The sequence below is a fragment of the Biomphalaria glabrata genome, chromosome 3, assembly GCF_947242115.1.
Source record: "Biomphalaria glabrata chromosome 3, xgBioGlab47.1, whole genome shotgun sequence".
In the NCBI taxonomy this organism is placed as follows: domain Eukaryota; kingdom Metazoa; phylum Mollusca; class Gastropoda; family Planorbidae; genus Biomphalaria; species Biomphalaria glabrata.
This window is the reverse complement of record NC_074713.1, coordinates 52,075,562-52,101,958: the sequence shown is the minus strand read 5'-3', so window position 1 is coordinate 52,101,958 and position 26,397 is coordinate 52,075,562. Positions and strand designations below refer to the sequence as shown.

Here is a 26,397-nt window from a genome sequence, read left to right as displayed (position 1 = left end):
TCAATTTTAGTCTGCAAATTTGCTTTTTTGGCTAGATTTTGCCAGAGTGCCACTGAGGTATGGAAAATTACATAGGAAACTTCAATACAAAATTATGCTTGATCTATAACTAGGACAACAAGACCGTATATTTAAATCTATATAAAGCAAAAGGCAATACAAATTAATAAACAGTCACGTAAGACAGCCAGTTGATTAAAATCATAAATACTTAGCAAATAAACATAAAAAACCTAGATGTCTTCCTACCTGTAAGTAACATTTCAGTAACGTTGTGTCTATTATTTGACTCAACTGTTTCCTGGAGGTAATGGTTTTATTCCCTTCAACTATTGCCGTTGTGGATGTTTCCTTGTAGCCTTCTTTATTCAACTCATTCCGTTTCTGTCAAATAAATGTCAAATGTTAACTAGATGAGTATTACTGTATCATACGACATAAACTGACAGACGAGGCTACATTGTGAAACCAAAGCTAAGTGTGTATCTATGCTTTGATATCATTTTATTTATTGTTAGACTAAAATACATTGAAAAGATAGAAAATAGTATCACAATGTAATCAGGTAGACTGCATTTAATTATAACTTTTAAAACGAGGAATTTAAAAAAAAAAGTATTTAAAGCATGTTCCATCAAGTAAGTGTTGCCAACTATTACAAGACTATTCTTACTCAAAAATGTAAGCTGACGAGAAAGTTAACTGATAAAACTAAGAAATAATTTTGTAAAGATAACTGTAAACAATACTGCACTTCATGAATAGACAATTTCACATCAAGATTTTAAGAAAGAAGTGGCTGTTTTGTGTTTGTGTTGTCTTTCCCCAATGAATGAAATGCCCTTGTAAAGACTTGATAGTAGCTTAGGACAGTAATAGAAAAATATTGAATTTTTTTTTTCAAGGAGGGGAAGAATCTGTGAGACACTTAGTATTATTAGTTTGTATAGAGACACACCATAGTTGACAGACTTTTAGTGACATTTAGTGACGTCACGACTTTGTTGAGTTAAAGATTATTTATGTGAATATAGTCAGTTGGTGTTAGGACTTCAGAGGGATAACTTGATATTACGGACAGAGACTCGACACAGTCGAGACTTTTCAGTATTAAACGTCATCAAGTTTATATAATGGTTTGGACTTAGTCTTTACACTTGCTACATGTGTAGGTCTTGTTACTTGTTAGTTAAGTACATCGACTACACCTGTACAAGAATCCCAGACATCTCCAGAGTAATCTGTCCAAGTCAGACAGCCATCAACAACTACAAGGGCAAGGCCTATCACGTCATAAAGAGCATAATAAAGAGCATAATAGTGATAGTCCTGCACAAACATTGAAATTCATATAGAGCAGGGGTTCTCAAACTGTGGGTCACAACCCCTTTGGTGGTTGATTGACGATTTGCCAGGGGTGGCCTAAGACTATCGAAAATATGGATTGTTATTGTCTACTCTTCTATTGCTGTGTGTGTAGGGGGGGGGGGGGTCACGGCAAAGTGAGGAATTGTAAAAAGGGTTCGCCGAGCTTAAAAGGTTGAGAACCGCTGATATAGAGAGACCAGACATATGTATGTGTTCATTAGCAGTATCTGTTTCAAACAAATGAACACCTTCAATGATTCAGGACATGCACATCTGGAGCTTTAATAGAACTAAAATTTCAGTTTGTGAGCCAGTAAATATATCCAAAATAGTCAATATAGCCAAATGAAAAGCCCATTCATTACCATTAGATCTAACTGAAAAATAAAGTGTACCAGAAAATTCTGGACCATATCTGCAGACAACACTTACTTGAGTAAGGTATTCTATAAGGGCCATTATTCCCTTTTCATAATTTGAACCACTAATATCCGGCACTTTATCTGGATACTCTAGTTTCTTTCTGAACTCTTCTGGTAAGAGGTTAGGATATAAACCGATAACATGAGATGGATCTGTAACAAATATTGAAAAAAAAATAATTAAAGTCTCTAGAGAGTTGCTCTACAACTTGTGCACATGTTTATGTAACCAATTCAAGGATTTTGTAACATTTGTAAATGAATTCTCAAGTTGAATGTTTAATGATTATGGAGAACAGCTAGTCTGAATGTTTATTTTGTCAAGATGTTTATACAACCCATATAACTCTTGACGTAGCTTTCTAGGATAAATTTCTAAATATTTGTCAGTTAAATATTTATCTGAATCAAACACTCGTGATAATTCTGATCAGAAATTTTTTCCCTTCTTTTTAGAAATATCATTATATATGAATTAACATGTTCTTTTAAAAGAAATGTATATGTATAGTCAGTACTAAGTGCTGAGTACTTCGCATGGTTTGACCCCCGCCAATATTTTATTCTCACATGGTTAGAGGGGAAAAAAAGGGGATAGAAGAACATTAGGTAGCCTAGAATGTTAACTTAATGCTTTTCTGAAAGGTTTTTTTTTTTTTTATTGATCCTTTTTTTCCACTGGATGTCTTCTTCAGTTTTTCATGAACTTGTCTTAGGAAGGAACAATTAAGTCATGTTGGATATTTTCCATGTGAGATGTTGTACTCATCCTTAATCTTCAGAATCAAAGACATTGCCATTAATATTATTTGTATATTCTGATCCCTTGTTAAAAGGAAGCATGATTACAAGACGTATAAATTATTATTGTAATTTTCGCTTGCAAAAATGCCCTGTGGTTCTTTGCAGCATTGATTCATTAAATAAAATATCTACATATCTAAGTCATTTTCACATTGAGGATGATTGATTTGAATGCTCATTAACAAATGTCCATAGTTCATGACATTAAAAAACGGATGTTTTTTTAAAGGGAGTGATAACTGTGCAGCTATAAAATAAAGAACTTTATCAAGAGGAGTATCTTTTAGAATGCAGTTTGACTTTATACTCTGATATACATTGAACACAGTAACCACTAACCAACTAAACTTCTTGACAGTTCTGTGTTTTTTTTAGAGCTTCTGTCTAAGTATTTACTGATTTACTGTGCCATTTATATACACACCTAGATGTATTCTAAAATTTAAATTTTTGGATTAACATTTTTGCATCAGTAATTTCATACTTTAATTTAATTACCTAACAGCACTATGATTTCATTTGAATAAGTTGTACTGTATTTAGATGTAAATGCATCTTCCTGTTTATTTCCATTGGGCTGATCTGAACCTGACAGCAGAGTTTTTATCTTTATTTTTTTTCTTCTGGTAAACATCAAAAGATACAACTGATCTAAGTGATCTGGATCTCTAAGCTAGCATGAACAGACTATCATAATGAAAATATAGATCAGTTGAGTTACACATACCAGTTCCTAGCTTAGCAAACAAAGTTAAGGATTCATCAAATCTCATCTGACAAAACAAGTGAAATGCATAAAGGTTTTTTATGTTCTGCATACGTGTTTGTTTCTCTGTTGGTTCCTCATCAGCAAGCTCCTGTTAATAAAATAATCAACATTTTTGTTTATGACTTTGATATATAGATAGAGATAAATAATTACTAGCAATACAAACTGGTGACGTATGTCAATTTTGTGCCAGGCCTTACATTGTTTACTATGGCCACCTTCGTTTCTTTTTTTTTTCTTTTAATAAACGGGTACATTTTAATGATCAACTTAACATACTTTTTAGCCCGTGAATTAGTGTATCTGTTACAAGGTCCGCTCTCTCTTTTTCACTTTCTGGAAACACCCCCCCCCCCCCTATTTGTTTGTTTTTTTAAACTTGCACATCCTAATTTTTCCCACTTTTGACTTGATTTGAATTGGATTAATCAAACATTTTTTTTTTACTGATAAAATAAATAACAATCAATTCAGCAGAATAGAAAGAAAGAAGAAGAAGACAAAAAATGACTTACGGCCAACTTGAGTGCCAGTTCAAATTCTTTTCCGGTCAGCAGTTGACGAATTTGTTCAGAGTTTGGAACGGGTGCAAGACACCAGACATTGTTAGGGGAAGCAGCATAGATGGAGCCACTGAAATCATTTCAATGTTTTGCTTTCATTATACCAACCAACACAGATATTGATTTGGTTTAACCCTATCAGACCACTGTCGCACCTTTTCTGTAATTTCCAAATAAGCCCTATGCCCCTGTCATTGCATATGTCTGCCCCCAAGTATTTACATTAAATTGGTGTGGTTTTACATGAAAATTTGCAATAAATATGAACCAGGCATTTAAAAGGTAGGTTTAGGCTTGTAATAAGCCTAAAGATATCAACGTTTTAGTTGATTTAAACTTTTAGGAGTCAGAATATAATTAATAAAAAATGTTCTTACTTCCATTGAAAGAGACAGTACTAGATTGATAAGAAAAATCTTGATTATTATTAGATCTAGAGCTTGAAAGATTGAAGGAAAGGGGGTGAGTTTGGGGCATGGCCCTTAGGGAGCTATGACACACATTCTGGTGTCAGAGGCTAAGAAAAATAAACAAAATACAGAAACTTTTGTGTGGTATGTCTAGATGAAAATAGGATGTTTCTTACCTCCCCTGACAAATGAAGCGAGCTTTGGGAAGTGAAATATTCTGAATCATCATCTTTGGGTCGATCGTACGAACTTCCACAAATTTATTTAGAATAGCTATAAGGTAAGGTGGGCAGTGTTCTGAAAAAATTGAGAGAAAAAGTAGATTGATGGAGAACTTCATTATTTTATATAGATTTCAATAAACCCTTCAAAAGGCTACATAGGAACTTATTGTTGGCATCTTTTTCTCAAAATAACTTTACTGACAAAAAAAATGTTGTCGACTTGGTCACTTTGATAACATTACAAGATAATTAGATACCATTTAATAAGGGCACTAGACACAAAGCTAATTAGTGTGTATGCAACTAGATACTGAGCAAGTCTGGGTAACTGGGTGTGTTAATAATAATAATAATAATAATAATAATAATAATTTAGGATTTAACTTGAGCAGGATTGCTTTGTATAGTGTAAATAATTTTTTGTTTATGAACCGCCACAGTAATGATTGGAGTACAGCACTGAGCATTCTGTTGCTGCCAAATAGTAACATTTAAGATAAAAACTTGGATTCAACACTAAAAATGGCAATATATTACCCATTGCAATTGGAATGTCTGACCAAGTGATTGGTTCTTTTTGTGTGGGATCTCCATCAGCATTAATAAGAATGGACATGGCGTCTCTCCCAAGCGCAAGCCGATTATCACTGAGGGGGGTCACCAAAGGGTCTGGTTGACTTGCACCAACAGGGAACAACTCTTTAAGGTTTCCTGACTTGGTCTGGAGAGAAAAACTTACATGGAAACAACCACTAAAACTTGTACAGAAAAAAAACTAGTTATAATATAGATAGACTTTGGCTACAAACTGTTAAGATTATCAAAAAAATGATGCAGTTAACAACTATTTAGTCAGTCTGCATTTGAAGAGGGTAAAGTAAGATGTTGGTAGAAATTATGGGAGTAAATATTTGCAACTGATAGTAGCATTACTATAAAATGTTAAACATTTTTTGCTAAAAGCTTCTATGCAATATTATGAATGGGGTTGTTCCGAATTTTTTTGTGAGCCACATGGCTCTGTTTATAGTGGGAATCTGATTAGTGAGTTAGGTCAATATTTAAGGGTTTTAATCAATTCATTTGCGGCAAACAATAACAGCAGGAACATCAAGTACATCCTTTTTATAGTTAAGACTTATTATTAAGATCAAAGTCTAAATTGACAGCTAGGCCTATATAGATCTAAAAGCATTAGGATAACCAACTCTAGAAAAAAAAAACTTAATCCACATCCTCTTTGACCATAAAGTAAATAGACTGTGTCCAACTGATTTTAACGACTTGGTCAGCTAGTCATACACATGTAGGCCTAGTGTACTGTACGTGTGTAGTCGATGATACTACAAAACTACCCTGCATTTTTTTCATTACACGTTATGCAATAGTGTTTGCTTAATGTGGAGTGGTCAGACGAGACAAGTTCGTAGATATATCTTTACGCTAAAATAGTTACACCCCCCTCCCTGCCCAGAAAGTAAATAGACGGTGTGTCCAACTAATTTTAACAACCTGGTCAGATAGACGTAGGCCTATATAGTGTACTGAGTGTGAAGTCCATAATGACAAGACCACCCTGTTTTTTTTCCCCTTGCGTTTAACGGTTATGCAGTAGTGTTAGTTGTATTTTTAGTGGTCAGACAAGAAAATAGCACATCAGCATGGTTAGTCAAGCATGTATTTTACACTATAAAATAGTTATACAGGTCAAATGTTTCTTAAAACTCTGATTTCGTTTCTATTTCTTTGGTTATTAGATCTAAATTTGAAATTCTAAATCTATGTTATTTAATGAGATTTTAAACTTTTTATAAGTAAGATTTTCCATTATATAATAAGTTAATATAATTTTAAAAAAAGAGTACCATTCTTTTCTAAAGGTTTTAATTCAAGGCAAAAATACAAGCACACATATTTATTTAGACATTTTATTTTATTGTGCATTAATGTTTATGTAAGAAACATATTCCTTAATACTGATTTTATCATGGATAAATATTTCTACAATGTTAAAAGAATAAGATTGAACTGTAGGCATACAGTAGGATAATTATATCTATATAGGTCTAGTTCAACCCCGAAATTTAGTTCCCTTTTCAGACCTTGCAATCTATAGGGCAGATGATGTAATAGTCATCTCTTTTTGTGGCCCATGGTTAATGAGGGTGTCATAGAAGAAGAATAAGATTTGCTAATGTTTGACAAGTCATCTTGAAGAGAATTGTCTCCTTCCAAACCTCCACTGACTGCTCTGAGAGGATTAAAGTCTTGCAACTAAGTGTAGGAAAAAAAAACAGCAACCTCATTTTAACTCTCATAAAAGGCCATTAATATTAAGGCCGACTACCAACTCATCCCAGGGACAATGCAGCTCTTTCAGAGATGGTACTCATGACTAAACTCCCTAAAAATTCAGAAATGAATAAAAGCCCCCTTATTAGTAAATTAAATGTAGTTAGTAATTGTGCTTAGCCTATGGGAAAAACATGTTCCTTTGCAGATGGACATCAAACAAAAAGTATACCAACTGCCGCATGCCAGGAAGTCTGTCAAAATAAAACATTGCTTACATTGATCATGAAATAATCTCTCTTGAATCCAACACACAGTGAATTTTGGCACCAAGACAGGGCATGGGGGAAGTCATACAGACTGAGATCTTGCTGAGAAAATCAAAAATAATTTCCTTTAGAAATTTTTTAAAAAATATACTGGGAGTATCACTTTCTAAACTAAAATATAAAGAGAAAAATGTATCCGCAATCAACAAAACAATTTTTATTCAAAGCTTGGGCATCCTGTTATTCTAAAGCTACTAAACTTTGTCACATGTAAATTATGAGTGAGTCTGGTGTGAATGTACACTTTGGTTTCTTATAGTTATAATGTTTTTTGTTTGGTGTAATGCACAAATTGTAAGACAAATTTCCTTAAGGATAATCAAGATTATTATTATTATTATTATTATTAAATAGACTTGTAGAGATCCAATACAAATTTGATTAACTTTGAAAAGAAAATGCCTATAAAAAACTCAATTTCAAACAAGTATTTGCCTACAAAATGTTTTGTAAAAAGTATAGGTAATGAAATAAAAAAAAACGCACCCTTAATTCCTGAAACTCTCTGTTTTCCCAGTAGAATAACTGAAATAATATGTTGACATCTCTTTCATTAGTTTGCTCAAATCAATTTTCATGTCAAAATAAAAAGCTTTTTTAGTCGACTAGAATAGTTTTAAACATAATTTTTTTTACCTGAATTTTCCTCTTTGAAGCTACTCCCATTCTTAGATAATAATCAATGCCAGTATGAGTCTCTCTTTTCTGTATGGTAACAAAAAAATTATATAACTGACATGAAATAAGACAAAATTATAACATTTTTACATGTCAAAATTAAGCATGTTAGTATGTGTTCAAATATAGAAAATAATTACACTCACAAGTAGAAAAGAATGACTAAATAAGCAGTTTTATTTTCTTGTGTATTGTATTAGATAATAACAAAAAAAAAAGAGTCAAATGAATAATTTGTGATATTCAATTGCTATATTTTTTTCTTTAAAAAAAAATCACCTGGACATCAACAGCAAATAGAGTAGCACCTTTAGTCTTCTGGACACAGCATATCTGTTGAAAGTTGGTCAGGTCATGGACACTAATCACATTGTCTGAAACCCAGAATATAATGTTACGAATAACAATCATTTTACTTTATTGTCCAAAACTATTTGTTTATTATTATTTAGGGGTTTTATTTAAGTTTAATTTGTACAACTTATGTAAGTTTATTTTGTACAAATTATTTAATAAAAAGATCAATTAATGTACTATGTTTAAAGTTACCTGATAAGCTAATTAAAAGGAACAATTCAGGGACAGCTGCTAGCTGAAAAGAAGAAAGGGAATTATTCAAATTTAACGAACATGAGTTAGGAGTTGTTTTTTTTTATTTTACTGGATAAAAGAATTTATTAAAGGATTGGGTGGTCCAGTTGTTAAACATGTGGTAGTTGTTGAATAGGTAATAGTTATGTGCCCTATTGAGTGCAACTTAATGCCCTAATTGGTTATTGGCCTTAAGCTGAATATATATATAGACTTTTATTAAATAATGGTTTCAGTTTTGGGATAAATCCAGAAGCTACCCAGACCTGAACAAGTTATTATACCCCAGTGCAGGAAGGGTCATTGTCTCATTGCTTCTTACTTTGCAAGGTTAAAGCCAAGCTTCAAGAAACAGTGTTACATGTCTCATACTCTTTTTGACTACCACAGACTTGCCAAATTCAAGTTCAACAGGTCTGGAATAGTCTTGAATTGTAAGGAGTCAATAGTGCATTGTGCATACACTGCAGGGCTTTAATCTAGTGAATAGAGGATTTGAGCCTCACCAATATCAGTTTGATGATGATGATGATAATGACACACTGGATGTAAAAAGAGAAATAAAACAAAACATGAGTCAAAAAGAAAATGGTATAATATACAACTATATGTATAATTACCTGGGTAATGGGCTTTTTAGCAAAAGATTTATTTGACCTGTCCAGAGTAACATCAAATTTAACTTCTCCATTGGTACCTACAAGAAAATAATTATTTGTACATTCTTTAAAAATTACACTTGTAAATATAATTATATCTTTATGACTATTTTAATTTACTGACTGTAAAACTGAGACATTTCTTGGTATTATATTTATGAATAGAAATATTGTTTAACCTCTACCTCTAGATTTCTGTTTGATCACTTTGTATAATAGTAATACTCCTTGCTTGGTACCCACAAGTAGCGTTGACTCTAAAAGACCAAAATAAAAAAAATAAAATTATTTTTATAAATAACTAGACTTTATTATGCTGGAAGAGAGACACAGTTGACTAATGATTGCAGCAACACTCAAGCATAAGAACAGAACTACCAGATCTATGCCTACTTTTTTAAAAAGACTTTTACAAGAACAAAAAGAGGAAAAGTGAAATGAAATCATATATTTAGATCTAGATGTTGTCAGTAGCATGTATGTCGAGACTGAATAAATTGTTTCTTTTACCTTGTTAAGGTATGAAAGAGTTACATTCCTTTTTTTTTAATAATCCCAGGGTATGAATGGGAACAAGATGCGGAATGAATTTTTTGAGTTTTTTTATGAATTTATAACAAGGGCCCAAGGGCAGTGTTGCAAGTGGTTGGAGGCAGTTGTCTAGGGTGTAACAGGACAGGTGTTTTGCTGTTTCTATATATACATATCTGTAAGGTATGCCCATGAAGCATCCTTGTAATGTTCAACCACCACTGCATCAGGTTTTACTGAAATTAATTCACCACCGTTCAAGTCACTCTCACTGATGTGGGCAGAAGTACAAATTTCTGTTAAGTTCAGATCTTGTAGCTGGGTTTCTTGGCATGGGCACTGTCCCCGCAGGGCGCCGCATATGCAGTTCATGTCAATTGCCTGGATGCAGTTGCCAAGCATCGAGTCCTCTCTTATGCCGCTGGCAAAGTCAAATTTGTTGTTTCTGTCTCGGCCACGGTTGGGGCCCATATTCTGAAATCTTTCTTCTTCCTAATGTAAACATCCTTCCTAGTCTGGTTTCTAGAAGTGTGCACCTTCTGCACTAGCCTGGATGGCAATGCTCATGGCAGAGTTATAACAATATATATATATAGATCTAGATCTTATTAGTAATTATTACTGCTCTATAAAGACAATATTTTTGGTCTAATTAACTCTTGACTTAGATTTAGAATAAATTTAGATGTAGATAAATCTCTAGTAGTTATAATATATACTATAGATTATAGATCTAGTAGTAGTCCTTCGTATCATATATTACTTAGACTCTAAGTCGTTGGTTTTCCTGGCTGATTCAGGCAACCCATTCCATTCTCTAATGAAACTAGTGACTAGGAAAAAAGAAGCACTACTGCCAATTATAGTAGACTATAGATAGATCTAGATTAACTAGATTCATTCATACTGACTCACTAAAAATACTTAACTTACTAAACTGTACACATATCATAGATTCTAAATTAATAATGGTTTTACGTACCATAGCAAGCTATAGATTCAATAGTTAGAGGAAGTTTTTCTAAAATAGGAATAGCTTCATAAGCATTGTGTGGCATTTTTTATTTTAGCAAAATATTTTTAATAAAATTCGGTTTGATGTATGATGATGATCGATGTTGACGATGTTGTGTACAATCGATAATGACTAGAGTAGATAAATACAGCGACGCACAAATTGGTACAATTAGTTAATGTCTATTATCCATTGTTGAAATGTGTAGAAACACAATTAGATATCTAGATCTAGATAGAGCTAGACTCTAAAGTTAAAGACAACTTTTAAAAAAAAAAGTAGACTTATTCTAAGACCTAAGAGTTCATTATTGTTTTATTTTCACATGACCATTTTCTTTAACTTCGCAAATAGAAAAGTGTTTATGAGCTATAATGCCTGCCCCGAGCATCATCTTGGACTAGTGATTATTTATCCGTTCTATTATCTTATAATACAGACTCGTGACATCAGTAGGCCTACACGAAAGCGGCGTGGAATCATAATTTTATTAGACCTAGATCTTTGTGTCATTTATGTATTTTCTCTATAGATCTAGAATAATCTAGATCTATATTATTCACAATTATTGCTGCCCGATTTTATCTTATCTTATATGATGCAGACGCTTATATATGCTTCAAAAAAAGAAGATGTGTGTTATCACGGTATGCTGTTGTCTATAATACAAATTGGGAACCACACCCTTTCAGTGGTGCAGGAATTTGCCTACTTGGGTTCAACAATTGTCAGTAACCTAGACTTACACATCGAGCTGACAAAAAGGATAGGAAAAGCTACCAGAGCATTGGCAAAACACTCCAAGCGCGTCTGGGAAAATGGTAAATTAACCACAGCGACCAAAATCCTAGTCTACAACGCCTGTGTTGTGAGCACTCTCCTTTATGGCAGTGAAAGCTGGTCAACATAGGCCTACATGTACCAAGAGCACAGATTGAATAGTTTCCACTTGCGCTGCCTGAGACGCATAATGGGCATCTCTTGGAGGGACGTACCATATATATTATGTCTCCAATCAGGAAGTTTTGAGATTGGCCAATATGAACAGCATGTATATGCTCTCCTGACCTTTTACCTTTACCTTTACCTATCCCTTAGTCTGTTGGACCGTTGGGGCACCAGGCAAGATTTGTCGACCGTCTTTCTCCATTCCTCCCTTTTTTTTTTTTTTTTTTTTTTTTTTTTTGCCTTGTTTAGAACCTCTCTCAATGGCAGGCCTGTCCATTCTTTAATGTTGTCCTCCCATCGCTTTTTCTGTCTGCCTCTTCTTCTTTTTCCTGGCACTGTTCCCTGAAGGAAGGTCTTTGCGAGCCCCGTAGATCTTGTAATGTGGCCAAAGGTTTTAAGCTTTCGTCTTTTCGCAATAGTTAGTAGGTCATCATGGGCTCCGATCGCTACAGTAACCCTGTCTCTGATTTCTTGGTTTGTGATGCGGTCTCCTGACACAAAGAAGATTACGCTGGCTCGGACATGTCACCCGCATGCCAGATGGTAGAATCCCGAAAGATATCTTATATGCTGAGCTTGTGGAAGGAGTCAGACCCAAGGGCCGCCCAAGACTAACATATAGAGATGTCTGCAAGCGAGACATGAGAGCCATACAGGCATCAGCGAAAGTATGTGGGAAAACATAGCCAAAGACCGGAGTGCTTGGAGACAGACAGCTGTGAGTACTGGGACAACCCTTGCTGAGAACAAAAGAATTGAAGCGGCTTTAATCAAGAGGGATAAAAAGAAAGCTGCCCTGTCTGCTAGCCCTAAATCAGAGGCATACACATGTACGAATTGTGGCAAAGTCTGCCGTTCTAGAATTGGCTTGATTAGCCACACCATATTCTGCCCCGTCTCAAGATTAAGCCAAAACAAGTGACTCATTTGGGCGCATCCATTGCCTTTCGAGACAAAAGGAGTCATATATAGCTTTCAAAAACAATACTCCGAAACATTTTATTTAAATTATATGCATATTTTATTATTCCACTACATAAGCAGCTTAACGGAGATAGATAGATCTGTAGATTATCTAGAATTCTAAATATAGACCAGCAGACGACCGATACATTAAATCTACCTGTAGACTACAGAGGAGCTGATACATATCCCTTCCCTTATTAATGATATAATTAAATCTATTCTAGCTTTCAAAAAAATACTTGAATCATTTTATATGCATATTTTATTATTCCACTACAGAAGCAGCTTAGCGAATATAGATAGATCTATAGATTATCTAGAATTCTAGATATAGACTAGCAGACGACCGATACATTAAAATTAAATCTAGCTATAGACTTCAGTGGAGCTGACAATGCTTATTGTTGAATACGGATGGGAGATCTCAACCATGGCATAATTATATAGGTTATAGATCTATACATCTACATTGTTGCTGTTGGTAACATAAAGCATCATGGCGGAAAGTGGCGACCAAACACTATCACAAGATGGTACACATTCATCTATGTTATTAAAAGATTACATTAAACCAACGGACGATCCTTATAATAAAGCAATCAGTTATTTAGAAAAGCACAACATTTTACAACTTTTCCAGGTATGCGCCAGCTGAAATAAAATTTTTCACATTGATTTATTATTACAAAAGTTCCTTCAAAAATAACAGGATCCGATAGGTCCGACTTCTAAAGTTCTAAGACTTCTACTAAAACTAAGAGAATAAATTACGTTTTATCCTTTATGCCTATATGTAAGTGTTAATGGTTTTCCTTGCTCATTCAAAGAAGCCGTTCCTTATGCTTTAAGGGATGACTGGTAGTCACCATAAGGGAAAAATTAAAATTTTTCTTTTTAAAAATCGATTTTTCAAAAACTAAATAGTTTATTTGTCAGGTTTAACCTCTTAGGAATACATTCTGCTCAATAAATTTCAGCTATAATAACATTATTAGGGAAGAAGGAGTAGGCTAGGTGTAAGAATTTGTTCTAGCATATTGAAAAAAAAATGTACCTTTAACTGTGTGGTGTCTTTCTGAGTATTTTATTAGTTTGTGATTTTGTAATTGTAAGAGTTATAAGTTATACATGGTTCAGCATTTTATAAATTATTTTCCTTCATTAAATTTTAGTCTTCTTTTCTGAAGTGTCTTTAAGATTAGTGATTAATGATGTGAATATAATTTTTTTTTAAATAAATCTCTTGGCTCTATTTTGCATCTGTTCTATTATAGTTCCTTTATGGTTTTTTTTGAGATGAGGGGGTCCAAATGAGTACACTATAAAAATTCTAATATTGGTTAAATAGCATTTTAGTTTTATATTTCTGTTTGATTAGTACAAAAAATATTTTTAAAAAACCAAATGTTTTAATTTTTTGTTATTATTTCATCAATAATGGGGATTCCATCATAACTTTTTCTTTTTTTATAACACCAAGGTATTTTGAGTTTCTAGTCTAATTGGTTTGCCATGAATAGGTTGTTTTTTATTTGTTTTAGTTTTTTTTTTTTTTTTGTTACTCTTAATATATGTCATTTTCTGGGCTGAAAGATGTGTCAAATTAGATTTCCTTTCCTGTAATTCATCTAATTCTCTTTGTAAAATTTTATTATCTTGCGTTGTTGTTTTTTTATTGTTCTATATATTATGCATTCTTATCTGCTAAACATCAATCGTCTGCAAATAGTCTAACTTTTGTTCCTGAACTTGTTCAATACACTCAGAAGTGCATTTTAATTGTCTGAAATTCAATGATTTAATACAAGATTGAAACTTTCTCAGTCATGTGAATGTTTATGCTATAACCATACTAAAATTATTTAAACAAAAGTCTAAGTGAATGCTTTTGAGAAATATGAACAAGAAAGGGGAAAAAAATGATCAATATTTAACTTGTTGTTTTAATAATTCAACACCCAATAACACAAATTAAAAGCCTATTAAGTTTGCTTTCATGCAAATTAGAATTAGTAAAAGTAAAGCTGCAGTTGGATGGCTGTCTGGTTGTGGGGGTTTGTGCGCTGGACTGTCATTTGGATTTATTGATGGTCACAGGTTCAAACCCTGGCTGCTCCCATCCCCCGTCATCCTGCGGGAGGTTTGGACTAGGAAGTAAACTATCTTCAACTCTGAAGGAACATCCGAAAAATGTAAAACATTTTACAACAACATTTACAAACAAGCTAAGCCTTGATCTTCTTGACTAAAAGAAACAGTTACTTATTTTGATTTAGTGCCCTTAACCAACTTTCTAATGTAAAAATAAAAACAAATATATAAAATCAAATTTATTCCTACAGACTCTAACCACAGAAGTAATATACCACAGGCCTACAGACCCATTAGAATACCTGATACAAGAAGTACAAAGATTAAAACAAGAACAGGACAACCAACAGCCCAAATCTTAATTGGCAATGTAGATATCTTTGCTATAACATTTATCACCATGCAAATATAGTTATTTTACTTTGTATTTTACCTGGTCACTGACTGCTGCAATATTTTTTGTGTTTTTAATGTATTTGAAATGCCTTAATTATAAGTGATTGGGAAACTTTATTGTATGCAACTTTTTTAAATGTAATCGTTAATAGTTTATTACATTATTGTTATAACATAAGATTGATCAATTAGATTTTACATTGTATTAAAATGCCATATTTTTGTATGGAAATTGAATGGAAACCAAATTAAAACCAAGAAATTAAATAAAATAAATTCAGATATCTTTCTAAATACTTTTTCTTAGCTTCTGCATAATTTTGATTTCTAAGCGTTATTAGATTTATACTGAATTTTTGTTGTTCTTAAATGTAGTGGTTCTTTTTAAATATCCAAAATAAATTATAAAGTAAGCACTGACACCAAGATTGTTGTTTGATGATTATGTTTTGTTACATTTGTTGGCTTCCATCAGTCATGGAACAACTATGACTCACCCTATAGAACATTTATAGCCCATTCTTTGCAGCATTCATCACATATAAGGTTGTGGATAATTTTGACAAAAGTGGGTATTGACTATGGATGTGAACATTGTCACTGCTGGGTTAGCAGACAATAACAATGCCAGGCGATAACAATGCTACTCTGCCAATCACCAGCTGCTGATTATTCTTCAGGGGTGACTCCCTGTAGCCTTCACCTGTTTGAGTTGTGCAGTAAGGCAGCATAGGTTCGGATTCCTTCTCCTGGGTGAGTAGCTTTCATCTGTGTTAAAAAAATCCATTGGGCCCAATATATAATCCACATGTAATGGCCATGAGTTGAAATGGTTGTCAGAGGCTATGTGAGACACATGTAACTGTCATGAGTTAAGCATGTTATAGGTAGAAGTATGCTTCCAGCAATAAAAATTCATAGAACTTGAAATATAATTAGCTACATTCATTAATTGATTGAATCATTTCAACAAAGAGGTATAAAAGTAATAAGATAAGTTTAAATGAAAGTAATAAATAATTTTTATTGTGATTACTTTCAGTAACAAGAAAAAAAAATTGAAACTAATAGTTTGGTCAACCTACAGTCTTTGTCAAGAAATATTAAAAGTATTTTTGTTCTAAAGACAATCAAGAACATGGAGAAATAAAATCAATGACATATATATTATTATATTTGGCAGTTTAAAAAAGTTAAAAAACTTTCATGCAATATAAAAAATACAAAACAAACTTTATATTTGGTGGGAATGTATAGTAATGCAATTGTATTATACTGATAACTGAAAAGGTCAGCTACTATCCATCAAAAAATCAGATCTATTCTCAGCCGAATTTACATAAACTGAGTTCAGTATTAAAAAAATACAATTTTTTTTTGTTTCATAAATTAAAACAAAAAAGATGTAATTCACATAAAACCTGTTTTGATTTTACAAAATGATCACAGAATTGTGAAGATTAAAAATGTCTATGTCAGTGAGAGATGCAGACTACAAAAACATTGCTGCCTTTTTGTATATCTTTATGTAAAAATGTTAATGTTCATCATCATGAAAATATAAAATAGCTCAAGACACAAATATCTATTACATCATTTACAATTATAATAAATAATTATAAAAAATAATATGTCTATTGAACAAACAATTTACATCTAAAAGTATCATTCACAAAACTGTGTAGTCAATTGCACTATAAAATGATAATGAAAGTATCAAATACAAAATGTATTATATAAATGTTTATGACATACATATGTCTGTACCACAGAACAATTAACATACAGAAAAATTATTTTTAAGAATAATAGAACTAATGTTTATGGAATGTTGTCAATAACTTTGTGTAAAAATGATATAATAAATACAGTTTTGATTGGGAATGTTTTGGAATACAACAAAATTGTTCACAATATAATGAGAATCTGGCAGTGAATCATTTGTAAAAGTAAAGTTTCATTTGAAAACTGTTTTTTATCATAATAATTTTTTTTTCACAAATCACTAAAATGAATACATTAAAAATTATTGTCATAAAAATATTTTACAATAAAACAATGTATACATGCTGTTGTAAACTATACATGGCTTCTTCTGTCCTGAAAGACAGTCGATCAATTCCTGATGCAGATTGAGAATCTTATAAACACGTGATTGAGTTACGGTTTGTCTACAAACATTTCCATACAAACACACTGAAAAGAAAAGGGAATAAATACATTTATAAGCACAATTTTTAAAATGTTTACATTAGTTGGATCATTATGTCTAGGATTGTAAAAGCAAAAATTATAAATCAGCTGAGTATCTTACTAACCAGCAATCATCTCCCCCTGTACTAATGAGATAACGATCATCAAACAGGAAACGAACATTAGTTACGTGAGCTGAATGCCCAGCGTATTTCTTGAACTCTGCCTATATGGATCAAAAAGTTACAGTATGATGAAATTTTAACCATTAAATCTTTGATTTCAAAAAACTAAATGAAAATTAACAGCCTAGATAAATTCAAGGGGAAAAAGCCAAGCAGTTAGTAATTTCGCCAATGGGTTTGCATAGCTAAGTAAAACACTGCACTCATCTTTAATCTTCAGAATGGAAGGCATTGTCATTATTGTAACAAAAGAACAAGTAGGAAAACAAGACAGAAGAGATCATTTTGACTTTACAGATTTTATAACAACTTAAAGGTACTCACAAATTTGTTAGGACAAGGGAACTGAAACAGTTTTACTAAACCAAAATCATCTCCTGTCACCAGAGCATTTCCCAGGTGTGACAGGTGGGCACAGTTGATGTCAGCTTTTTGTGAGTTTAAAGGCCAAATGCCTAGAACATCTCGACCAACAATGCTGAAAAAAAATAATTTTTTGTAGTATTTAATGCTAAACATTTGTGGGTGTCCAAAACAACAGTACAAGAAAAATAAATGATGATGCTTATAAAGTAAAATAGTTGGATACCTTGTCCATGTTGACCATGTAATTTTATCAGTGACTTTTTCATCTTCTATTAAACTTCCACTTGGTACACTGTAAACATGATTCACATAGGCCCCTGTGCATACCTGCAAGTGTACAATCAATTCAACAGACAATTTTAAAATATTGTTTTTACTGAGATTAAGCATTAACATCTAATTTCATAACAATGTGTCAAATGTAAAAAAAAATTAACAACTCTGCTACTATTTCCTCTAGTTTAGAAACAAAGTAGTGATTAAATCTATTACTGACCCTAATATAATTGCTGTCAGCAGAAAAATCCATATTAACAATAAAGCTGGTTATCTTGCTGCAGAAACCTGCACGATTTAATGTCTGACCTTGAGTCAGGTCATAGAAATCAACACAACTGTCGTCAGAGCCAACAGCTAGGTATTTGGAATTAGGGCTAAATCTTTTCACACAAAAAAAAAAGAAAAGAAAGCAAGTTACATTTCAATAGCGATTTACAATAAAGTTTAAGATGATTTTGATAAATATAGATAGATGAAGTTGACCCAACACTTAAACATGCAAGTAATCAAGGAAGTGACCAATGTGGATTCAAACACTGACCTAATATCATTTATAGCTCCTGCTCTATCTCTCTTTCTTCCCCATAACCTCAAGCCTGTTGTTGACAAAATAAGAAACTCTCCTGTCTTGAGACCCACAGCAATAAGCTCACCATCAGGACTGAAAGCTACAGACCTTGCTGCGGTCACATCAAGTTTGGCTGACAGAGACTGGACCAGAACAAAATTAATACAAGTAATAAACAATAAAAAAAAAAGAAGAAACAATGCATTCAAAAAACTATTGCACGTTGAGTTCCTTGCTGAGGTTGAGTTCCTTGCTGGTGTTGAGTTCCTTGCTGATGTTGAGTTCCTTGCTGATGTTGAGTTCCTTGCCGATGTTGAGTTCCTTGCTGATGTTGAGTTCCTTGCTGGTGTTGAGTTCCTTGCTGATGTTGAGTTCCTTGCTGATGTTGAGTTCCTTGCTGAGGTTGAGTTCCTTGCTGATGTTGAGTTCCTTGCTGATGTTGAGTTCCTTGCTGAGGTTGAGTTCCTTGTTGATGTTGAGTTCCTTGCTGATGTTGAGTTCCTTGCTGATGTTGAGTTCCTTGCTGAGGTTGAGTTCCTTGCTGATGTTGAGTTCCTTGCTGATGTTGAGTTCCTTGCTGATGTTGAGTTCCTTGCTGACAATGAGTTCCTTGATGAGCACTCCTTCCAACTTCTTTGTCTTGGGTTTGCATTTCTTATGGTGATACAGCATTAAGCCTTAAAATTTCTGTAATATTATGTATGTGTCTTGACATTGTTCCGACCACAGCTGATGCCCAGGCATTCATCTCATTTCCATGAAATGATCCATAGTGTCTGAAGGAAACCATATATATGTGTCCAACTGTATGAATATGCCCAAAATATTTTGGTTACACTGAACACTGCACAATTATATTCTAGTTGAGTGATTCTAAATATTTTATTTTAGCTATTGACCTTTTTATTACATTATGTAACTTAATTGATAATCTTTGATTAGGAAGGAGGGCAACAGATTCCTTTTGGTCTCAAATGTATGTCCTGCAGTCATTGTAAAAATTTTCCAACTGTCTTTTTTGGAAAGTATTTACTTCCAGGTGTTCTCCTCTATGCCAATGAGGGTAACCTTATGCATGAGCTGGTCTTTGAAGCACTGTGGGAGATATCTCTGTAATGCTGCCCTCTTACAGCTCATCAAAAATAGATTGCCTCAGATATATGGTCATAAGGGTAAAGCCCCCTATCCAGCACAAAAAAATAAGTAGTTCCTCTTCACTGTCCAGATTGTAACATTAATGCGTTGTAAAAGGCATACATATACCCAGAATGGGGTTGCAGCTAATTTAGATTTACTAAAGGTGTTTTACGTATTGAAAAAAAACAACAAAACAAGTAATTTACCTTCGTTGTAATATCCCACAGCCTAACTGTACCATCATAACTAGCTGTGATAAACTTTGACATTGTTGGATGCCTGTCCAGTCCCCACACCTCTCCTTCTCCATGGCCAGCCACTAGCATCTGCACTGTGCCAGTTTTTTCAGAAATTTCTAGCACACAGTTGTCTTTGGTACCAACCAATATTTTACCCTGTGATTGAAATGTACAGATTAAACAATGCATAGATTTTCTCAAGCATTTACATTTATGTAAGAAAAATGTATTATTGCCTTAACGTAGCATTATAATTTATGTACATAAGAGTAGATGAATATCATTGGTATGACCTATAGTTCGATAAAAGGACTATTTCTATGTGACTGGTTTTATTTAGTTGTATCTGGGAGTCCACATACTTTTAGATCTTTTGTTTTTCTGTCCAGGGCTTTTGAAAGAGAGGATTTGAGCCTCTCGAGCTTTCACTTGAATGGAGTTTAATGATGACGATGAATTTTTTTTATTACTCTTAAATGTTCAACTCCAAAGCAGTTTAGAGAAGTAAAATTTGGTATGCATATACTCAATTATATCCAAATATATAATAAAGAATACTATAAAACCAGGCCACTTTTGTTCTTTCTTTTTTTTTTCTTTTTCATATTTTAAAAGCTCATAGTGCATTAACTCTTTCTCTCCTAATGGACGATTTGACCCTTATTAAACTAAATTGATTTTTGGATTTATAAACTTATGTTGTGTAAAAAGAGCCTGCTTTCTCCTACAATTTAATACCAAATATAACATTTGCTGATAACAAACAAAAAAGTTATTGAATTTTAATCCTAACAGGATAGTGAAATACAAGTGAGCAAAACGATTATAATGCTATCGAAACGAGGAAAATAATTACGAAGAGAATGAGTTAAACATAAATTGTTCATGAATATAATTTCCCACTTCAAACAAGGAACAGTTCTGATGCTTGATTTTATAATTCTTATTTTTCATAAATGACAATAGAATTCAAGATATACAAAAAGAAAAAAAAAAAAGCAGCAATATCTATCTCTACTAGGGGTGCACCGGATAGTCACTCCGGCTCCGGCTTCTGCCGAATATCCGGCATTTTTTACTATCCGGTACTATTCGGCTCTGGTCGGATATCACTACCGGATAGTAAACCGGATAGTAAAAAATACACCTATTTAATATGCATAAAGTGGACCTCGTTCCATTAATGTCTGTTGTTGAATGTATTAATGTTTATATTAAAACAAAATAATGTGCTTAAAAATAGAGCCATTATGAATATGCACCAAACATCGTTTATTATAAAGACAAGGCGTGTTAAAAACTTAATAGAAATAGAAATGAAACTTTACATCATAAATGCGCTTTACATACAGAGCAGCAATGGCTGGCACTTTTTTCAATTTGTCTTGACCTTTGAGTAGTTTAGTTAACATGTTAAAATGCTACATTCCTTGACTACGTCATGCTGACCAGACGTCTGTCTAGCTGTGCGGTATTTCCAGAGATAGAGATGAACAACTCCCACCCCTTTTATTTGTTTAGTCCATCACATTGAGTTTTTTTTATAGGCAGGTGACCACAAGTTAAATGCGATGGACGTAGGTTTCATGTCAGCGTATTGACACTCTCTAGAGGTCACACCTTTCGAGGGAACTGAGTTTGTTTATTTAGTAGTTAATCTTTATTATGGAGGCTGGACTACCATAGCCACACCTCTAAGGTAACCAGGTATAATTCCAGATGAACAACTCCCTCCCCCTTTTATTTGTTTAGTCCATCCCATTGAGTTCATTGATTGACAGGTGACCACAAGTCAGATACGATGGACGTAAGCACTCTCTAGAGGTCACACGAGGGAACTATGTTTGTTTACTTAGTAGTTAATCTTAATTGGGGGGTGGGGGGGGTGGACTGGACTTCAAGCCAAACATCTATACGGGTATCCGGACAAAGAGTTTGCTTATTTGGAGAAAAATCTTAATCACGTGGTTGGGCTAGAGGCCACACCTTTTCAAGTGTGCCGAGTAACTTGTACATAAATCTAAATTAGTAAGCTGGACTAAAGATCACACACACCTAAACGAGTGACCTTTAGCTACACAGAACACAAACTGCGAGATTATATAGCCCAGTAAGCCAGTAACTAAGTATTTAGTAGAAGACACGACCAGGGCTATCTTTCAATGGAGAACTAAACACCCCCTACTCTTTATTTTATTTCTTTGGTCCTTGACACCCAATTTATTGATAGACATTGACCATTTTTTAAGCCAGAATGAAAAAACACAACGTGCTAGCAAAGGATATTACACTGTCAATAAATATTACGGTTAAATAATTTTTCTAACGTGTTAACTTGAATATTATTCCTGCAAATATGTGTCTCGATTTGATAATAATATTCTTAATAATTAGTGACAGTCAATTAACACCTTGTTATTACTATTTTTTTAACTTAAGATGCGTACTTAGCCACTGTGTATCAGGCTAGGACGACTTTTACACATAAATAACGGAAAACCTTACAGTAAATTTTAAAATCGCATAAAACAATAACGTATATAAAAGGAAAAAAAATAAAACCAACCAATATAGATATGTTATTTCACAGTTTCGTAAAACGTTCAGCAACACAAGCTATTAACAAGACACTTAGGTATCCGGCTCCGGCCGAATATCAAATTTTACTATCCGGTCATATCCGGTCCCGGCCGGATATCAAAAAGTACTATCCGGTGCACCCCTAATCTCTACATAACACAAAACATAATTTGGTTTAATAAAAAAATAAACTCATTTCGTTATTATTATTTACTTTAAAGAGAGCTATAAAAGGCTTTTCAAATCCTCAAGAATTTTCTAATAAAATGAAAGAGACTTAAATAACACAATTGGCTTGTTAACAAATACAATGAGGGTGACCTACTTTAGCTCGACAGACTGATTTCACGACATCAGCTTTGGATCCAGTTTCTTTTAAAGGAAAAGCTTTGCATCTCTTCATTTCTTGGTCCCAGAGTTTTACAGGCCCATTATCTTTAGCTCTGTCAAGTCAATTACAAATGAATATGAAAGAACATTTGGAATTGGTCTTATTAATAAGACATTAGGTTGTTCCAACTGAGTGATTTAGAAATAAAATTTATAAAAATTTATCATTAAAGTTTTGTTTGAATGTTTCACTATCCCTAGATTAAATGAGCAGAATTTAGAAATAAAATGATACACCGTTGTATTTATTTAAGATAAAATAATTTTGTATTAGTCAAATTAAATTAAAAACTGGTTTACAGTTCAGTTACATTCATATTTATTTTAAATACAATCTGCTTCTTAAAGCCCATATTCCATATATAACCACAGATATATATCTATATACAGATATATATCTATATAGAAGAATTCAAATAGAAACAACTGTTTATCAAAAAGTAATGTTTAGATACTGACGGCATATCTTTCCCTCCAGTGACAATAAGTCCATCTCTGAGTGTGGTAAACATGGTGAAGACAGGTCCAGAATGAGCTTTCTGCACAATGCGTATCAAGGTTGACTCTTGCCACACATACACATCACCACTCAGAGCACCAGTGTAGGTCATGTTGTTCTGTAGGCAGTTAGTGTTTAGATTAGGGTTTCTATTGCAAACAGTTTTCTAAATTATCCATAGGAGGTTTCAGTGGCTTTTAGCAAGTTACACTAAAAACATTTAATAGCTCACAGTTCCAAATGCCAGAGAGAGCATAGTCTGCATCTTGGGATTGCTGACTGTATCTGTTTTAGCAAGTACACCACGCTTGCCTAAGAGTTCCCCTCCTACCACGGACCAAAACTTGACGTGCTTCACTCCAACACTAACTAGCTGAGTGTCAGAATCTGGTCGAAACTCAGCTCGGAAAATCCTCTGCGTGTGACCTGGAGCTGAAGCAACTTTAGCTCCTAGAATAGAAGATATTTTTTAAATTTAATTTGTCATTTTATAAATGAAAAATAATTGATAATTGTGATATTCCTCAAAAAAAATTTTTTTCAGAAAGTTCTACACAGTATCATTGAACAGGGGGACATATTGAGATAAAAGACTCCCAAAAAGTTAATAAAAAATTTTAATCCTAGTAAGAATTTTGGGACATTCCTGAATCTATTAACAATGGGAAATGTACATTTGATGGGCGAGTTAAGCACGAAAGTGCAAAGAAAGTCTTGATAAAGGAATTCTAGTCCTCTGATCCTTTATAATTTATTCAAATCTTCTCAACTACTGATACTTTTTTCATTATTGTATCTATGTACATAATGCTTTCTTTAGTTCAGGGAGTTGTATTTTATGAACAGCTATAACAGACCAAAACCTAGGGGATATATTTCTGATTAAGAGTTCTAGTGGTAGAAATCATCACTTCTTAAGTATTAAGATATAAAGTTTTGTAGTTAAGTCTTTGTTTACATTCATGCTTATTAGACCCTTCTATCTAAGATGTAGTTGGAGATCTAGATGTCACAATTAGAAATATTGAGAAAATTTTGAGATACATGATGATTGATAAGATTCTTGCTCTCAAGAGATTCATGAACATAAGATTTTAGTCTTCTTAATCATTTACTGTAAAAAAACAAAAAACTACAAGGATTCATAGCTTGTGAAATGGAGCTAACAGAGTTACTTACCATCTTGCCACCTCCAGACAATTATATTGTGTTCATCTTCCAGCCCAACACTAACCAGATTTTTACCAGTACAGGAGAAATCTAGAGAGCAGACGCCTTTTGAGTGGCCACCTTGGATAATTGAAAGTGTTTCTTTGGTGACTGAGTCCCAAATGTGTATAGTGGGCTTGGTACCAATCTGACCAGTGGCTATTACATTCTTCAACTTTGGATGCTGGTTGACATCCAAGCAGATGATGTCATCAGTGTGTTTTAAGTAAAAGCTTTGGGTACCTAAAAAAAAAAAAAGAAAAAAAAAACAACTAAAGTTAACTTGTGTTTCAAAATTTTTTAACATTGCTTACCGCTCAGCCACCGAACCTCGTAATAGTTATCAATTACTGAATATGCAATCTTATGAACAGCCTAACTCAATGATGACCACTTCAGTCATCCAGAGAACTGAGTGCTTTGCACTGCAATTGTGCCTCCTCATGTGACTGGTGAGGCATATATTAGCTTGGAATGTTTGGCTGCACACTAGGCAAACTATTCCAGCTGGAGCCTGTGTGGATAGCCATGTCTTTTTCTTTATATAGGGTTGTAAAGGGGTAGGTATAATAAAGACATTGAAGAATATTGGTTTATACATATAAGTCACAGACCAAAGTGACAGAATGAGAGGAAGATGGAAATGTTGGAGTACAGTATTATTATTATAGCTTATATATAGCGCTACTTTCATGCTTATAGCATGTTCACAGCGCTTTTGGTCCAATCTCATCTGTGGACCAGTGTGGGGGGGGGGAGGGGGAGGGGATATCTAGGAGTTGGTTTTCCGTGCTGCCTTTAGGCGCTCAGTAAACACAACTCTGCCCGAGTCGGGTGTCGAACCTCGAGCCCCCTTCTAGGTAGCCAAGCCAAGCCAAGTTCAAGTGCACTTGGCCTCTCGACCACACTTCCCAGTAAGCAAAGGAACTTTGATTTTAAAAAAATGTAAGTCTAACTCTTAGAATTAGTTTGTGTAAGAAAGAAATAAGAGTGATCAAGGAAATGTTTCGTTATTTACTTGTTGCTAAATTCTGTACTATGCCAGTACCAGCCGCATGGAAAACAATGTCTGCTCCATCATTCACATAAAACAAGTTACTCCGGGCATCAAAACCTCTGTAGCCATGAATATACTCTAACTGCAGATCCTAAATTAAAAGAAGTCAAGTTTGGGAACAAAAATAAATATTTAGGATTAAACAAAGTTTTTGACATATTCTTTTTTTTTATTTAGTCTTTCTTTAAAGAATATTATTCTGAAAAAGAACTATATTAAAAAAAAAAAAACAATTACCATAAAAAAAGTTGTTTCTTTTTGCATGAAGAATTTAAAATAATAAAAAAAAAATGTGAGAAAAAAAAAAAAGGAAATCCCAATTTAGCCTGAAAATGTTTTTGTGCAGAAAGGTTATACATCTTCTTTGACAAATATGTTAAAATTAAATCTTCTTATCTTATAAATTATAGATGCTCTTTCAAAAGAAAAGATAATTACATCCTACACATCTAAGTATTAGTACTAAGTAAAACATCAATGAAATGCTTACAGTGACTTGAGTGATTTTTCTCTTCTTGCCACCAGCTGCAGATGGAGGCTCACCCACTTGTACTTTTGGTGGTTCTGGAGCATTTCTGCTGACCACTGGTCTAAGATAAAACAGGCACAGCAATAATATAATAATGTTAATATTATTGT

General features: G+C 33.4%; 2 protein-coding genes across 3 annotated transcripts in view; both read right to left on the bottom strand.

The window, feature by feature from the left end:
- LOC106057217 (vam6/Vps39-like protein) overlaps positions 1-10,991 on the bottom strand; it is a 58,612-nt gene extending 47,621 nt beyond the window's left edge. The window contains exons 1-14 of the mRNA XM_056022585.1: positions 10,623-10,991; positions 9,295-9,366; positions 9,071-9,147; positions 8,409-8,451; positions 8,139-8,233; positions 7,818-7,886; positions 7,668-7,706; positions 7,131-7,223; positions 5,098-5,281; positions 4,513-4,633; positions 3,879-3,996; positions 3,322-3,451; positions 1,801-1,943; positions 250-384 (exon numbers count right to left, since the gene is read on the bottom strand). Of these exons, the coding sequence (XP_055878560.1) occupies positions 250-384; positions 1,801-1,943; positions 3,322-3,451; positions 3,879-3,996; positions 4,513-4,633; positions 5,098-5,281; positions 7,131-7,223; positions 7,668-7,706; positions 7,818-7,886; positions 8,139-8,233; positions 8,409-8,451; positions 9,071-9,147; positions 9,295-9,366; positions 10,623-10,698 (1,395 nt within the window). The 5' untranslated portion in view covers positions 10,699-10,991. The remainder of the gene's footprint in view (positions 1-249; positions 385-1,800; positions 1,944-3,321; positions 3,452-3,878; positions 3,997-4,512; positions 4,634-5,097; positions 5,282-7,130; positions 7,224-7,667; positions 7,707-7,817; positions 7,887-8,138; positions 8,234-8,408; positions 8,452-9,070; positions 9,148-9,294; positions 9,367-10,622) is intronic.
- A 5,063-nt stretch (positions 10,992-16,054) lies between these two features.
- LOC106057236 (echinoderm microtubule-associated protein-like 6) overlaps positions 16,055-26,397 on the bottom strand; it is a 28,999-nt gene continuing 18,656 nt past the window's right edge. For both annotated transcript variants that reach the window (XM_056022583.1, XM_056022584.1), the window contains 13 exons: positions 26,249-26,348; positions 25,720-25,849; positions 24,672-24,944; positions 23,725-23,942; positions 23,453-23,610; positions 22,929-23,046; positions 19,991-20,179; positions 18,621-18,790; positions 18,297-18,459; positions 18,024-18,127; positions 17,759-17,912; positions 17,375-17,475; positions 16,055-17,252 (listed from right to left, as the gene is read on the bottom strand). In XM_056022583.1, the coding sequence (XP_055878558.1) occupies positions 17,228-17,252; positions 17,375-17,475; positions 17,759-17,912; positions 18,024-18,127; positions 18,297-18,459; positions 18,621-18,790; positions 19,991-20,179; positions 22,929-23,046; positions 23,453-23,610; positions 23,725-23,942; positions 24,672-24,944; positions 25,720-25,849; positions 26,249-26,348 (1,903 nt within the window). In that variant the 3' untranslated portion in view covers positions 16,055-17,227. The remainder of the gene's footprint in view (positions 17,253-17,374; positions 17,476-17,758; positions 17,913-18,023; positions 18,128-18,296; positions 18,460-18,620; positions 18,791-19,990; positions 20,180-22,928; positions 23,047-23,452; positions 23,611-23,724; positions 23,943-24,671; positions 24,945-25,719; positions 25,850-26,248; positions 26,349-26,397) is intronic.